The sequence below is a fragment of the Epinephelus moara genome, chromosome 23 (genome assembly GCF_006386435.1).
Source record: "Epinephelus moara isolate mb chromosome 23, YSFRI_EMoa_1.0, whole genome shotgun sequence".
NCBI lineage: Eukaryota > Metazoa > Chordata > Actinopteri > Perciformes > Serranidae > Epinephelus > Epinephelus moara.
In genome coordinates, this window is record NC_065528.1 from 10,063,444 (window position 1) to 10,078,534 (window position 15,091).

Here is a 15,091-nt window from a genome sequence, read left to right on the forward strand (position 1 = left end):
CGGTACCAAATTTCAGTACCTTTGAGTACATCTGGGTGAGAACGGAAGGTTTGGACAAGAGGCAGAAGTGCTGCAAAGTGCCTTGAAATGTCAGGCAGGAGGCAGAAACACCCCGAAGCACACCCTTGAAGCCCAGTGAACCAAAGCTATCAGTGCAGCGCCGGTGCTGACGAAAGTTTCAGCATCTGGTCTATTTTCTTTTCTTTATCATTTTAGTAATAGCATAGTATCACTGCAAGACAAGCAGGCACACACACATATACACACACGAGCAAATAGACAGAAACCAACTACGACGATCCCCTTATTGCAGCTGGTTCAAAAACGATATTTTCACAGAAAAATTAAAGTACCGAAAAAGGTATTGGGTATCAGTATTGAATTCCAGGTACTGGAAGCCGTATCAGTTCAAATGTGAACGGCACCCAACCCTAATCAAGAGATATATGAAACCCTCAGATAATGTTTGCAATAATCACTGAATAAGCCGTGAGAATAAAACTGTAAAGAACCACACTGGATTTCACTCTTAAAATTGGGTACTAATTACATAGGCCAGGTGAAAGCAGGTAGGATAGAAACCCAGCAGTATTCAGTGTTAGCATTATTGGCTACACTGTTACCAATTTTGTAGGTGAACATGGTGCAAGTAAAACAAAATGAACATTCGCTTTAACAGAAATGTATCTATCTTGATTTGTTTTGCTAACCCTGGTAGGGTTTTAAAGTTGGACTCAACTTTCTTGTATATAGTCATTAGTCAGAAGTCTTGGCTTCTGATTTAGCTGATTGTTTTTATTATCTAAAGGTCTGGACTGCAGGGAGGATTTGTGATGACCCCAGTTGAGTTTTGCTGTGTCCAGGAATTCTCTGGGAGCAGTTCTGGGAAGGCCTGTATCGGCCTTTGTTGTGGCCTGACAGTGACTGGGACATGATAACAAGTTTGTGTGAGCGTACATCTGTGTGTTTTAGTATATTTGCACACATGCACAGATTACATTTCTGTACGTTTCCCTAGTTGACTCTCTGACTGTAGTTTGATGGTTGAAAAGCCTTCCAAGGGAAGTGGGTGTCGTGAAGATAACCTAGGAGAATGTGCTGAGCTGGGCTGGATGTTCTGCAGGAGGAAGGAAAGTGTGGTGATCCACAAGCAGGAACTCACATTCTGTCAACTTATTACACCCCCAACACACGCACACCCCAACCCCACTAACTGCCATCTGTATTTCTGCCTCTGTCAGGCCTTTTCCCTGACCAAAAACACACACGTACTAACACACACACACAGGAAACGGCCCGTGCGGCTCCCAAATAAGCTGATGTGTCATGCCTTCCTCTCCGATATTTCTGCAAAAGCTCCCGTCTTCTTCCTCTTCTCTCCCTGTCTCGGTGAGACACAGCTGTAGTTGTGACAGTTCATGTTCTTCTGTAAGAATTTGCAGCTCCTCTTGTGGGAGACGCTGCCACTCTGGGAGCCATGAGTCGCTGTTGTGTGGTCAAAGTGATCACACTGACAGAGATCCAACTTCTACAGGTAGGGGGGGAGCGAATCGGCTACAGACCAGGCAAATTGGGAGCAGATCAGATATAGAAAAGTGTGTGTGTGCAGCTGTTTGTGTTTGCATGTGAGAAAAATTTGTCTGCGCTTTATAAGAGGCATGCATTTACAAGCTGAATAAGTGAACAGCCACCGTGGAATGCAATTTTTGTGATCAGTTTGCTGTCCCGGTCTTATCTTCCCTCACATTTCACAATCTGGGGTGTGTGGTTGCAGCCATTTACTAGCAGGATCAGCAAAAATACAGTAAGCATGTCCGAGAAGGCTTTCTGTTCAACTTTCATCTTATCTCTGTACATTCAAGATTGGAAATAGATAACTACGCATTCCTACTCTCAATATGTATTAAACACAACATTTTGCAGAAATGAATCCAAACCTCCTACTAGGTTTTGTCCATAATTTGTACAGCTAGTTAATGTCACCAACACCCTGTGTTTCATAAGTTGTTGGATTTTTCTGAAGTGAAAGGAGAACTTGGGCAAGACTGAAACTGAGTTAGGCAAGAGCTTTTCATTTAGAGGGGACACCTGTGACAGTTTGTTGCAGTGACAGTGTGGGTGCAGCATTTTCAGTGGGACTAGAGAAAAACACCTTTTAACTCTGAGGTAAATCACGCCAATATTACTTGCATCTCACAAATAGGGAAATCATGATTTGAAAGACTATATTAAACTGGACCCCTAAGATTTAGCATTGACTGTTATGTTTTTATCTTATGGTGGAGAATTTGTGATTTGGGGAATATATGTCCTGTAATGCAGGATTAATGGCTATATACTTCAGAGGGCAACCGAGTTGTTCTTAGAGCATTGCTTTGATGTGTACTTTCTTGCATGAATCAGATACATATTCTATATAACTGCTGGAAAAAACGTTTGTGATGTAACTTCACAGCGGAGCATAGTAAAGTATTTATCGGATTCCATCAACCTGCTGCATTTATGTGTGGATAAGATCCCTGCAAGAACACAAATGATATTCGTGAAGAAGTTAGAAGAAGTCTGATTGAGAAATAAATAGGCATTGCATATTGAATGAGGGCATTGTCTGGCTCTGACATCTTTACTTTAATGATTTAAACGTCTCTAATGAAGATAATGAAGTTAGGGAGATGCAGCTGATCTCCTAATGGCAGTTTTTAATCGTTTAACTTGATGTAGGAAGCATAAACCAAAACTTGACAAATGCTATTCTGGTGCATGAAATGGTGTCCATTTGCAAAACCATGTGGAGCTAGAAATGCCAAAAGTAAATGCACTGACTGTCCTTTCTTTGATGTCGGTGATTCTTTTTGCCTATATTCTCTGCTGGGTTTGCATGCCAGGAATAACTGTGCAAATGTGTGCAAATGGAAAGTGAACCTGTGACCTCTTCTCTACCAGTAACCTCAAACACTGCCTCAATTGTTGTAGCAGGTGCCGGTAGCCATACTGCGCAAGAGATAAACTCTCAAACATCAGAATAGTCACTACAACACCAAACTTGATCCATGATTGATTCGATTCTTATCTCATTCCTGTCCCATGTGTATGGCGGACATTGATAATTTTCAGCATGTCCTCTTCACACATACACAGGCCTGCCATTGTTGAGGTTGGCCTCGGTGACTGAAGCACCATTACCTCTCAAATCTAATCAGATTCCCTTAAGTGGATAACAAGCGTGTCTCCGGCATTTACAGTAGTGAGAAAGCTGAAGTGAAACCAGGACAAACCACTGTCACACAAAGCAGATGTGGTGTGTAGCAGTCCTGGCATCCCTCCTGCTATCCGTAGTGGAAAAAAATGTTGATTGGCTAACAACTGGCATCTTGTTTGGCCTGGAGAAGTCATATAAGAGCTCTCAGTCACTACTTACAAGTTGAGTATTGTGGACGAGCCCGTTCTTAGTTAGGTGGATGAGTGGTGAATAACCGTAGCTAGTATAGCTGACGAGGAGAATTTAATGCTGAGTTTCAGTACAAATCCAAAGTTGCAATGGCTTAAAAATCCTTATGGTTTAGCAGTCTGGAGTCTGGAAACACAACGGGCTACTTGCTAACGAGCAATTCCAGCTATTTTTCTGTGAGACTATGTAAATTTTGAGAGAACAAATCACAAGAAATAAAATGTGCTGTTGCACAATTAAAACTTACCTCTGGGTGTTGTTGGTGCAGCATTATTTGATCTGGTATGACCAGTAGCTAATGGTGGCTAATGTTAGCAAATTTCAGCAAACTTAAGGTAGATAAAGTTGTATGATATACATCACTAAGGGAGTTAGCTCTGCTCCACTTGTGCCACTGTAACTGTAGCTTAGCATTTCAGCTTAGAAGTACTGCTTAGCATTTAGCATTATCCCATAACTGTGACTAAGTAGCTGTAGCAGCTGCAGCAGCTACAGTTCCGCAAAGGTTATGAAATTGTTCTTTTGATGCTTTCGTTATCATTTTATTTCAGTCAATAAATGACACTTGTTTTTGGGGTACAATAATATGCTCTGTAAAGTAACATTATTAGGCCCATAAGAGCACTGTATGCCAGTTAAAAGTCACCATTCTCTGATTCCAGATTCTTGAAATTGCTGTATGTAACTCTGAAAGGGAGATGCTAGGTTGTTGAGTCTCATTCCCATGTCGTCAAATACCGACGCTTTGGGTTGGTGCATCAGTCCGAATACCAACCCGGAGCATTGGTATTTGACAACCTGGGAATGAAACTCAACAAGCAACTATCTCTCTCCAGAGTTACATGAAGCACCTTTAAATTAGGGCTGCCACTAACGATTATTTTCAGTGTCGACTAATCTATCGATTATTTCTTCGATTAGTCGACTAATCATTTCATCGAAAAATGTGTTAAAATGTTGAAAAATGTCGGTCTGTCTCGGCCAAACCCCAAAATTACGTCATCTAATGTCTTGTTTCATACTCACGCCAAAGGGTTTTAGTTCACTGTCACGGGAGAGTGTGTAGAGCTGCCAATATCTGAACGTAAGAAGCTGCAGTAAGAGTATTTTGGGGTACTTTTATAGTACTTTTCTATGAAAAATGACTCAAAGCGATTAGTCGACTACTAAAATAGTCACCGATTATTTTACTAGTCGATTAGTCATCGATTAGTCGACTAATCGTGGCAGCCCTACTTTAAATGTGAATATTTTCTGGTTTCTTTACTCCCCTATGGCAGTGAACTAAATGCCTTTAAGTTATGGACAAAACCAGGCATTTGAGGCGCCATCTTGGGCTTCAGAAAACCCAGATCGACACTATTTTCTGACATTCTATCGACCAAACAACGACTCGATTAATCGAGAAAATTGGCAGATTAGACTTTACCAGTAAATGATATATTTCATAATTTAAACACTCATTGTACATTAACATGTTAATATCATCAAAAATAAGCACTACTGTATACATTGTATATACTGTCATATCAACCTACCAACCTATCAACCTACTTTATGTAAATATAAAGCAACCTGTTACATTAATCAATCCATATTTATTCCAGCACCCTTTGCACTCTGCACCATTTAACTACTGTATGACTAAACATGTTTGTTTTACCTTTGTTCAGCCTTGTTGTTGTCTGTGTGCTGCATGTACACTGAGAGCAGTCAGATTTCTTCTTTGTGTACACACTTACTCGGCCATTAAAGCTGATTCTTATGAAAATAGTAGCAGACATGGTTAAGAGATTCAAAAGTTGACTCTTCTTTAACATCACATTATCTTTTACCAATCAGTTCCACATACATATTAAGTAAAGTCATGTTGTATAGTCCGCTAAATCTGCTGAAGTAAGAAACCAGCACTGTTGCTTATCTGACTTTGTTCTACTTCTAACTGATTAGCGGAGGTTAGTCATGGAAAAAGCAGCCGTGTAGTTATAAAAAGATGTCCAGGCAAGCCCATAGAGCACGCTATTTTGACCAGTGAAACAAGTACTTTTAAGAGGAAGTCCAAAAAGAAATCTGGGTTAAAGAGACAAGATGAGCCTCAGCAACTGACAAGACTGACATTGTAATACCACCACTAACAATGCATGTATTATTACTAAGTAAATCCAAAAGTACTCTAAAAGCCATTAACTGATAACATAAGTAAGATCAGTGAGGTTCTTTGTAAGCTCCAGACCAGTAATTAGCCTAAACTTGAAGTTTTTAGGTGATGTTCCCTCTGAATAGCCCTCAAATACAGTAATAAAGACCTCAAAATAACTTTATGGCAGTTATTGTTTGGGAACTGATCATACTAAACTGTCTACATTGAAACCAGTGAATGAATGAAAAGGCTTGGTTAAAAATGGCATTAGAGTTATTTAAAACCCCCACTGGGGAACAAGGGTCAATTGTGCTGCGACAACCCCTGGAGCAGGCAGGAGAGGACGTTGGGAGCTGATCACCGATTGGTCAGTCACACAGAAAAGGGCGGTCTACATGAATTAGTGACAGACGCTAAAGGCAGATATCCTGCAGTGATCAAACCCTGGGTGATCTGACAGTCCAGTGTTTGAAGTGATTATCATGCTACGCAACATAAAGGCTTACACCCAGCTTTGGGCCTAATTAGTTCACTTAAGGCCCTTTATAAGACTTTGGTAGGGGACTGGGAAGTACAGACACTCACTGAGAAGTCAGCAGCTCAACAGGATAGCAGCAGCAGCAGATCTGGATGCCTAAAGTTGACTAGCTGCTCCACCAAAACAAACCAGTCTGAAGATTATCAGCTTTTCTGAGAATGCCACACTTAACTGACTGCAGTTACTACACGATGCGGGACGCAACCAGAGCTTCAAATGTAAGATTATTGAAATTATTGAAAATGTTTTGTTGAACAGTGCTGTCGTGTTTTCTAATGTCACATGTGTTTGTAAGGCTTTTATTACTGGTTTGGCGATCTTGACTGCTGGCTGAGTGTTTATATATGTAACACTGCAGCTTAATACAATATAAGATTAACCAAAAAATGATGTATTTTGTTTGTCAAATTTAGTTCAGTTCTGGGGAAAAAAAGCTCTCTTGAACACATTTTCAGTCAGAACTTGGTACTAAATTATCAGAATATGAGAATACTTGAGGAAGGGCCTTCTGAGTCCTAATTCTCATAAAAACACTTGATACACATGTTAACCATGATTCACTTTACTGTGATTGTGCTACAAAATACAGCGCTGCTGTAAGTCTGTAAATTTGCTCGGTATAAGTGACTAATGATGGGAAATACTGACTCGCAACTATTTCTGTGTGCTGAGTTAGATCATCTTTTCGGAAAGCCGACAGCTGCTGTGAACACCTCCTGTGTACATGGTCTTAGTCAGTGCTATCTCAGTGGTGCAGGAATGTGTGATAAACTGATTTTCTGTCCTGTCAACTAACTGAACTTCTTTTTTGTTTTTCGCTGCAGGTACAAAGCCACCTGGAGAACTCCAAGTTCCACCTCCACCAGACCCAGAATCAGCAGGTCAAGCAGTACCTGACGCTGGGCTCCAAGCTGGCCTCTTCGGCCGGGCAGGGCCACGCTGTTCCGCATCCACACGCCCAAGGCCAGTCGCTGGCCACCGTGCCAATCATGAGGAATGGACACATGCCCTCCGTCAGCGACGGCAGCAACCCCAACAGCCCCGTTACCCTCCTCACTATGGCCAATCATGACAGCGAGGTGAGTGGACTTATAGGAAAAGGAAAGTGTGAATTATGTTGTTGCTGAATATATGGAACTGAAATTGAGCAAACTCAAAATGCACCTAGCAGTGACTGGAAAGGAGTGACATTGCAACAAAATATTGGAACCACAGACTGGGTCACAAACTGAAAAAGTGTGGGTCATAATTTTTGTAGGTTTCGCAACATTCTTGACACATTTTCCTGTCAACACTCCACATTCCTGTCAATGGAAACGTTCTGTTCTGTGTTTGCTTTTTATGCCATTTGTATAAATTCTGTCTCAGTCACTCTAAATCCTGATTTTAAGAGAGATAAATCATGGCTGGCACTTTGTTTGGACAGGCAGTCGACATGTAATACAATTCAACTTCTATATTTCTGGGTTTGAAAGAATATTTCCAACTAATCATCTAAACAAAGTGATGCCATTATTGATCTCCCTCTCTCTCTCTCTGATGTGTTCATCAATAACTTCAGACATGCAGTCTCTGATGAGAGAACCCCTCTAAAGGAGGAAACTAGTTTGATAACAGATGCGTGTTTTTCCCGCCAGCACTGCTAACTAACTAGGCAGTGGAGAACTTGTCTGTTATTGGATTAGTTTCTCAACAAACCCTCCCCTGCCTCGTGTCTATTTTGGTTTGAAGATTCGACTTGGACAGTATTGATATTCTGGTACAAACATCATCAGCCTGTCCAGGAGTACACTGAAATTACTGTTTTCTTTTAGTTTCCAATGGATGAAGTTATTGATGACCTTATTAGTCTTGAATCCGGTTTCAATGATGGAGGCTTGGATTGCATGGAGCCTAACATCATAATGCAAAACAATGTAAGTATGAATCACATTAACAGCTACATTAACACTGTTTCAAATGCGACAGACCGACAGCAGCTATTGATTTCTACAGTTCTTTCTTTGTAAACCTGCTCTCAAGTTCCTCAACTAATGACTTCACTCTTTTTTAAGTTGAACAGAGACTTGAAAGTGAGGTTCTTCCACCCAAAGGTTTAGGCGCAGGCTTGACTTGCTTGGGAAAGAGGGGACCTGTCTTAGTTTGGGGTCAGCTTAAGTCTAGAGATGAGTCAAAGTTCATTGGGGCTTAGCAACATTTCTCACATTACTCAAGAAGATCAACAATGCAGATTAAGTTAAAAAGGAGGATGTTTGTAGACAGAGGTATAAAGTTCATGACAATAGAAAAAAAATACATTTATAGTAATTAGGGATCACATCCGGGATAGTGAAATTCTGAGCAAGATACCAACACTGATCTTTAAAATAACAATCTGGGCAATTTTTGCGATTTGTTGTAATTTTTTTGCCCTCAAAAACAACAATACAAAAAAAATCTTCATTATAAAAATTTAAGTGAACTGATTAAAAGTAATTCAGCCCTTCATTACACAATCTCTTAATGAGCACAAATTTAATCACACAACAACATTAATGACAACATTATAATTCACCTTCGCCCAATACTCATTTTTACTAAACAGAGTTTGAACACATCATAATGTAACTCAGTACAACCTCCTTTAGCTGTTGGTTCCAGCCACTGGCTGCTAACAGCTAACATTAGCTAGCTCTCCTTTTGCTGATTTCAACATGGAGTTGTTGTTCACAATGCAAGTTAATCAGGGAAAAAATAGGGTGTGCCCCTGTGCTGATAGGTAGATGGCAGTCAACAAGGTCAATATCAGCCGATACTGATGTTCGGCCAATAAACTGCTGCATCCCCAAAAGCAGAAATAGAATAGGACAGAAACTTAGTCACTGTCTTACTAAGATTCATTACTGGGAAGGCAACCAACTAGAAATGGCACCATAGACAAGCACTATCAGTAGGATTCCTGGTCAAGAAGGAATTCAAAAACTCTAGACAAAAATGTCGGACAAGAGGTCCATTTGGCCGGAGAACATAGCAACACCTGAGCCAAATACAGGGAGAGTTTGTGGGATGGCAACACTGGGAATCTGGCCTAACTCCTTAAATACAGAGAGAGACAGATTAGCAGACAAAGAATCATACACACTGATAAAGTGACACGCAGCAAAACACAACAGATACTGTGACAGAGAAGGAATGAGGGGGGGAGATAAGGCATGGGGGGCGGGGGGGGGGATGGGAGAGCCAGTGGGTTTCAAATGAGGACAGAAGCGCGACAGAGGAGCGAGGAGTGAGAGATTTTGTTGGAGAGAGTTACTGAGCCATTGGATTGGGCTAATGCATACACTCCCCATGGGCTTGTTCAGAAATGATACCATGCTTAAATGGATCAATTCATCCTAATTAGTCATACAGTACGATGCATCACGTCGTTTCGCCGTGTCAACACATCCAGGAACACAGACGGGAGAGGGACTGAGATGATTACAATAGGAGTAGTAGGGGAATTGTTGCAATCTTTCATTTTGATAAGCACTTTTTGTCCCCTCCTCCTCCTCCTCCTCTCCCATCTTGGTGAGATAATGAGAAAAAAAAAAAAAAAAAAAACGCACATGCAAACTAAACCAACTGCAGATAACTGAAATGTCTGCAGTTTCGTCTGTTTTGTTTCTTCTCCTTTTTTCCGCTCTTACTTTCCATTCCTTCCCATCTCTTGACTTGACATGCAGCCTTATCACGTTCACCGGTCTGGCAGTTAGATTTGACACACATGTCGTGGACAAAATTGGCTGCGCGCATCGGTGGAATGCATGGTGGCTTCTGTAGCATTTTCCCATAAATACACAAATGCGAATTAGACACACATGTGTGTCAGCACGCCATATCTTGACATCTCCCCGGTCCGTGAAAAGACGTCATTATCGCAGAACTGATGCACGCTTTTCCCAGACGAGGAGAGACCCGTAGGAAAACAGTTTTGCCTCTGTTCAAGCAGTTGACCCAGCTAGCCTTTTCATCTAATGGGATGCTATTTCCAACACAGAGAACATCTCTGTGTTAGAGGCGCTTTCAAGTGGAGGGGTTTGAAAATGGTGGCATTAGCAGATCAAGGCACTGCGTCTGGGCAAAGCAAACCTCACAGGGCTTTAGGGTTAGATAGAGTAAGACTGGAGGATGACTCTTTATTGACCTGGTTAGAAAGGCTAAGCTCTTGTTAGGTTGTCTTTTAGTCTTTGTGATACTCAATGAGCAGGCAATCTGTCCTGCTGAGACAGACATGGATACTACAGCTCCCTGCTGGGAGGTCCAGAGCCAGAGGCCTGGGGGCTGACAGCCTCTTCTGTAGGCTGTGATCACGCCACATGTCTCTTGCCATTTCTGTCAATGATAAACAAAGCCACACAGTGACTAAAAACAACTATTTGTGTTGTGGTTTGCAAGTGTGTTTGCATGCTCTACCCATGACTGACAATTTTTCTTTCTTCCCCCATCCTCCTCCCCCTCTCTCTCCTTCCTAGGTGTCCCTCAGTAGCAGCATGCTGGACGTCTATGGGGGTGAACAAGGTATGAACGCCCCTAATGGTGGAATGAGTCCCACATCTAACCCCACAAAGCTCACTGTAAAAAGGGAATACACAGGTATGAACTCATACCATAGTTTTGATCAAACAGCTAACCAATTAATGAATAATTACATCCTCACATTGCTGTAAAAGTTAAACCACACAAAGTCTACTTGCTACATGAAAGGATTTTGGGGAATTGAACCAAAAAAAATAAGGCAAATTTCCTCTGACTTAAAGGGATGGTTCAAATTTTTTTTAACTGGGGTTGTATGGGGTACTTAGTCATAGACAGTGTATATTCTACGGCAGATGTCAGTTGGCATGCCAGTTTGGAGAAGCAGGCTTGAGTCTGACATGGAAGCTAGGCAATGTACTGCTGTGGAGGGGTCAGCAACATAACATATTTGAGCCACCTAAATAAAGTCCCACTTAAAAAAATCAATATCATTTTAAGTGTATGCTATATTGAGAGTATTTTTGCTACTTTACCTTCTTGTCAGACAGTGATTTCCAATGGGAAAACAAAGCCGTTATATAACCCTCTGCAAAGCCAGACTTGACAAAAACTGTAATTTAACATTTCTGAATACAAGAACAACTGGTCTACAGCTGCCTCATTCAGTTAGCTGTGTGACTCTGGCATTTAAAAGGGTTAGTTTGGACTCACCAAAGTCACACTATAACAAAAACTAACCAACTGATCAAGGCAGCAGTAGGCAGGCAACTCCCATGTTCAGTGAACTAAAATTACTTTTTTTCTCTCAATGGAGTCTGGCGGCTTTGACGGAAGCACAGATGGGGAACTGAAGCTGTTAATGGCTTCCCTGGCGAAATGGGCGGTCTGACAGAAAGATAAAGCAGTGAAATACTCTTAATATAGCGTACACTTACACCAGTATTGATTGTTTTTAGGTGGTTCTTTTTTTTTGGTGGCTAAATTGTGTTTTGTTGTCGACCCCCATCCCCAACAGTGCATAGCTTAGCTTCTGCATCGGACTCCAGCCTGGTCCTCCAAACTGGAGGTGTGCTGACATCTACGGTAGTTAATGTATGGTCTATAGATAAGCACCTCATACAATCCCCCTCTAAAAACTCCAAACTATCCCTTTAAAGCTCCCTTTGGGTTCTACGAAGAACAGAGTGTACCTGCGTTAGCTAAAAAAAGGGCAATGTGTCTGTTCCTGCTAAAGTCGACTCCAATTACACGTGTCAGGCAAACAACAGACAAACGTTTAAGCCGATTTGTGTCCAGTGTTTGACAAACACTGTCCTGCTTGTCACTGGATCCGTTAATAGGCTGTTGAAACGTGTAGACTTTTCCTCACACTGAAGGGGAAAAAAAAGAAAACAAACAAAGGGCCCTTTAAGACATTTCTTATTAATGTCATGCATCAAGCAAAGAAGCCCAATTGATTTAGGAAATAGAAAGGAAGCCTGAAGAGCCCTTCACTCTCAACGAGCAAATAAGGAAATTGCCATCTGTTTCATTTGAGCGTGGGCGGAGAGGACAATGGGGCTGTTACACAGAGTTTAAATTGTCTTGATTGAATCAACAGAGACAAATTGGGAAATCCAATCTCAGGTCCCCAATTATGTAATTTGGAAGAATGTGAATACAAATATGGATGCACTGGCATTCTCCGGGACAGATTAGTGAATTTGCTAAACTGTCTTAATTACGGTAGTTTAAAAGCGATCCCCATTTTTTCCGTCCACAATGAGCTTCAGACATGCTGGAGTGGATAAATTGGGCTCATTCAATGTGTGTGTGTGTGTGTGTGTGTGTGTGTGTGTAAGGAGGTCAAGCTTGTGTCTGTGTTGTGGGCCCATGCACGGAAACTCCACAGTCTGGCTGACCCCGCCACTGAACTCCCTCAAACCAACTGATTGTGCATCTCCTGACTGGACATTTTGTGTCGTTTTATGTTCGTTGTCTTTCAGTTTCTAAATTAGTGTGTGTCACTAATCGATTCGTTCCCCTCTGTGAATTTTTTTTCCCTGACAGAACATGACACAAGAGTGATGGCCAAAGAGAGACAGAAAAAAGACAACCATAATCTGAGTAAGTGCCTCCCACTGCCTTTAAACTCCCTCACAGCTCATCATCTGAAAATGAGTTATGGCTAGTTTTGCACACAGCAGCTGGCAATGTTCTAATCATCACTGCCCTTTTTTTCATGCTTAGTTGAAAGACGGCGAAGATACAACATCAACTACAGGATTAAGGAGCTGGGGACACTCATACCAAAGTCGAACGATCCGTAAGTTGCAAATCTAAAGGTATTTATTGAAACAATGCCCCTGTTTCGCTTCACTTTATGTCACTGTAACAACCGCAAGACCTTGTCTGGCGGGGAAGCATATTAAATTCTAAGCACAAAGACCCTCTAAACGTTGTTCATTGAATTCAAATGAGTACTCAAGCACATTTCAGTCATATTTCAAGGGTGCACTTGAACTCCCATTGTAGTCTACGCTCCAAGAGCTGTACATCCTCTCACTGGGTCCCAGCAGTTCAGCTCAAAGCATGAATGATGAGGAAAGGGTCAAATGCAAAGAAGCAGGCCACACCATTTGAATCAAAGTTTGAAGCACAATTGGAACATCGAGATGGAGCGTGGAGCTGAATTGAAATCCACCGGCCATCTTTCGCAATTGAACTTTGCTTCAAATTTAAATGGAAGGTTGGCGTTGTTGGCGCGCCGTTAACACCAGATAAAAGAGATTATTAGCGCTGATCAGACCAACGTCTCACTCGTGTGGTAAAGGACAATTTTACTACAGCTCCCCTTTACTTAAAAAAAAAAGCAATAATATCTGCAAAAGAATGACTTGCACTCTAGCACCTCAAGTCCAAAGCTCCATTTTCTCCTCCGTCTTGCTACTTAGCTCATTTTCCCCTCACCTATTTTTACTCGAGGATTAATTTTACCGAACAAGGAGGTACGAGAATGGACTTTCCACATAGCTACTTAACTATTCTATTAAAATTCCCATTCAGTGTCCCCATGTAATGTCCAAGGATGAATAATTGCCCCATGTAAATTGCCATTTCTTATTCATATCATAAAAGGGGGAAAAAAAACCTCTGTGTTAAAACTTTTCCCCCCCATTTTTTTTATTGCGGAGGATATTCTGCAGACATCAGGAGGTTCTGTGTAAAAGGTTATCTTTTACATTTCTCTGTTCTGCAGCGACATGCGCTGGAACAAAGGCACCATCCTGAAGGCCTCGGTGGAGTACATAAGGTGGCTGCAGAAGGAGCAGCAGCACGCTCGGGAGCTGGAGAGCCGTCAGAAGAAGCTGGAGCAAGCCAACAGGAGACTTCTGCTGAGGATCCAGGTAATAAAGTATAACAGTCTATATCGGTTTAGTGTGTTTTTGTGGTGTACAGAGTGAAAACCACATGGATGAACCAATAAATCACAATAATATTCAGAGATAAAGAGACAAAGAAAGCTTGTGAGGAGTTTCTGAACTCATAAATCTGAATGCGTTTCATAGTGAAATATTATTCTTAAAATATTCATTCTTGTCAGTGTACTTTCTTTGCTGCAGTTTAACTTGTCTGAGGACAAGTAGCAAGAAAGCAAACTGAGGCCTACAAATCAAGATAATTTCAATACTCAATATTAGATTAAATGACTTACATTGGATATTATTTGGGGGACAACACAGTAACAACTTTTTAACTATAACTGGATGTTCACAAACCTGGCTATGAGATATTTAAGCAATGTCTTGTATATTGTTATTATTACAAGTACACACATCTGACGTCTTCTCATGTTTCTCTAACACAAAAGCAGTGTTCCTCCTAATAAACATGAGTTTATTTCTTGAGGGCCCTCACACACCAACCTGATGGTCGGTTGACAGTCGGCCGTCGGTGAGCATCTGTCACCCTAGTTTTTGTGGTGTGTCCCGCACTGTTAGCAGTAGTTGGCCCATGTCGGCTTTTATTTGCCTGATTTAGCATGTTGAATTAGTGTCAGCGACGGCAGAGTGAAATCACTTTGCAAGACAGAAGAAGAAATGGATGTGGCGAAAGTGAACAAACGACTAAAGTCAGGGGGTCAGGTTATATTATTTTTTTTGCCACTAAGCTCTTTCGCAGAAACAGTTCATAAATGTCAGCATTTGGTTGTGTTGTTAATGTCATACCTGGCTATCTAGTGTCTTGTATCTGTCCTGACGGTCTCCCGGTACCCCTTTTTGAATGACGAATACAGGTGACGGCTGCCGACTGGTATGGAGTTACTTCCTCTCATGTAGGTGTAGAACTAACATGCTAGTAAATCATTGGCGGTAGTCTTTGTGGTGTGTTCAAGTGCAACTTTCTGATCTAGACACAAGTGACGGGAGGTAACGCAACAGTTAGCCTCCGTCGTTACTATTTTTTGATGTGGGATGGGTGTGTCTGC

The 15,091-nt window shown here is 41.5% G+C and overlaps 1 protein-coding gene across 15 annotated transcripts in view; it reads left to right on the top strand.

Moving 5' to 3' along the window:
- The window catches only part of tfec (transcription factor EC), a 69,535-nt gene that overhangs the window by 50,706 nt on the left and 3,738 nt on the right, over positions 1-15,091 (top strand). For 8 of the 15 annotated variants that reach the window (XM_050035875.1, XM_050035878.1, XM_050035880.1 and 5 more), the window contains 6 exons: positions 6,951-7,205; positions 7,941-8,042; positions 10,620-10,740; positions 12,673-12,729; positions 12,853-12,928; positions 13,862-14,009. In XM_050035875.1, coding sequence (XP_049891832.1) covers positions 6,951-7,205; positions 7,941-8,042; positions 10,620-10,740; positions 12,673-12,729; positions 12,853-12,928; positions 13,862-14,009 — 759 coding nt within the window. Of the gene's footprint in view, positions 1-1,393; positions 1,535-2,081; positions 2,167-5,699; positions 6,345-6,950; positions 7,206-7,940; positions 8,043-10,619; positions 10,741-12,672; positions 12,730-12,852; positions 12,929-13,861; positions 14,010-15,091 lie in introns of those variants that run through there. The other 7 variants (XM_050035885.1, XM_050035889.1, XM_050035883.1 and 4 more) reach the window with 7 other exon arrangements.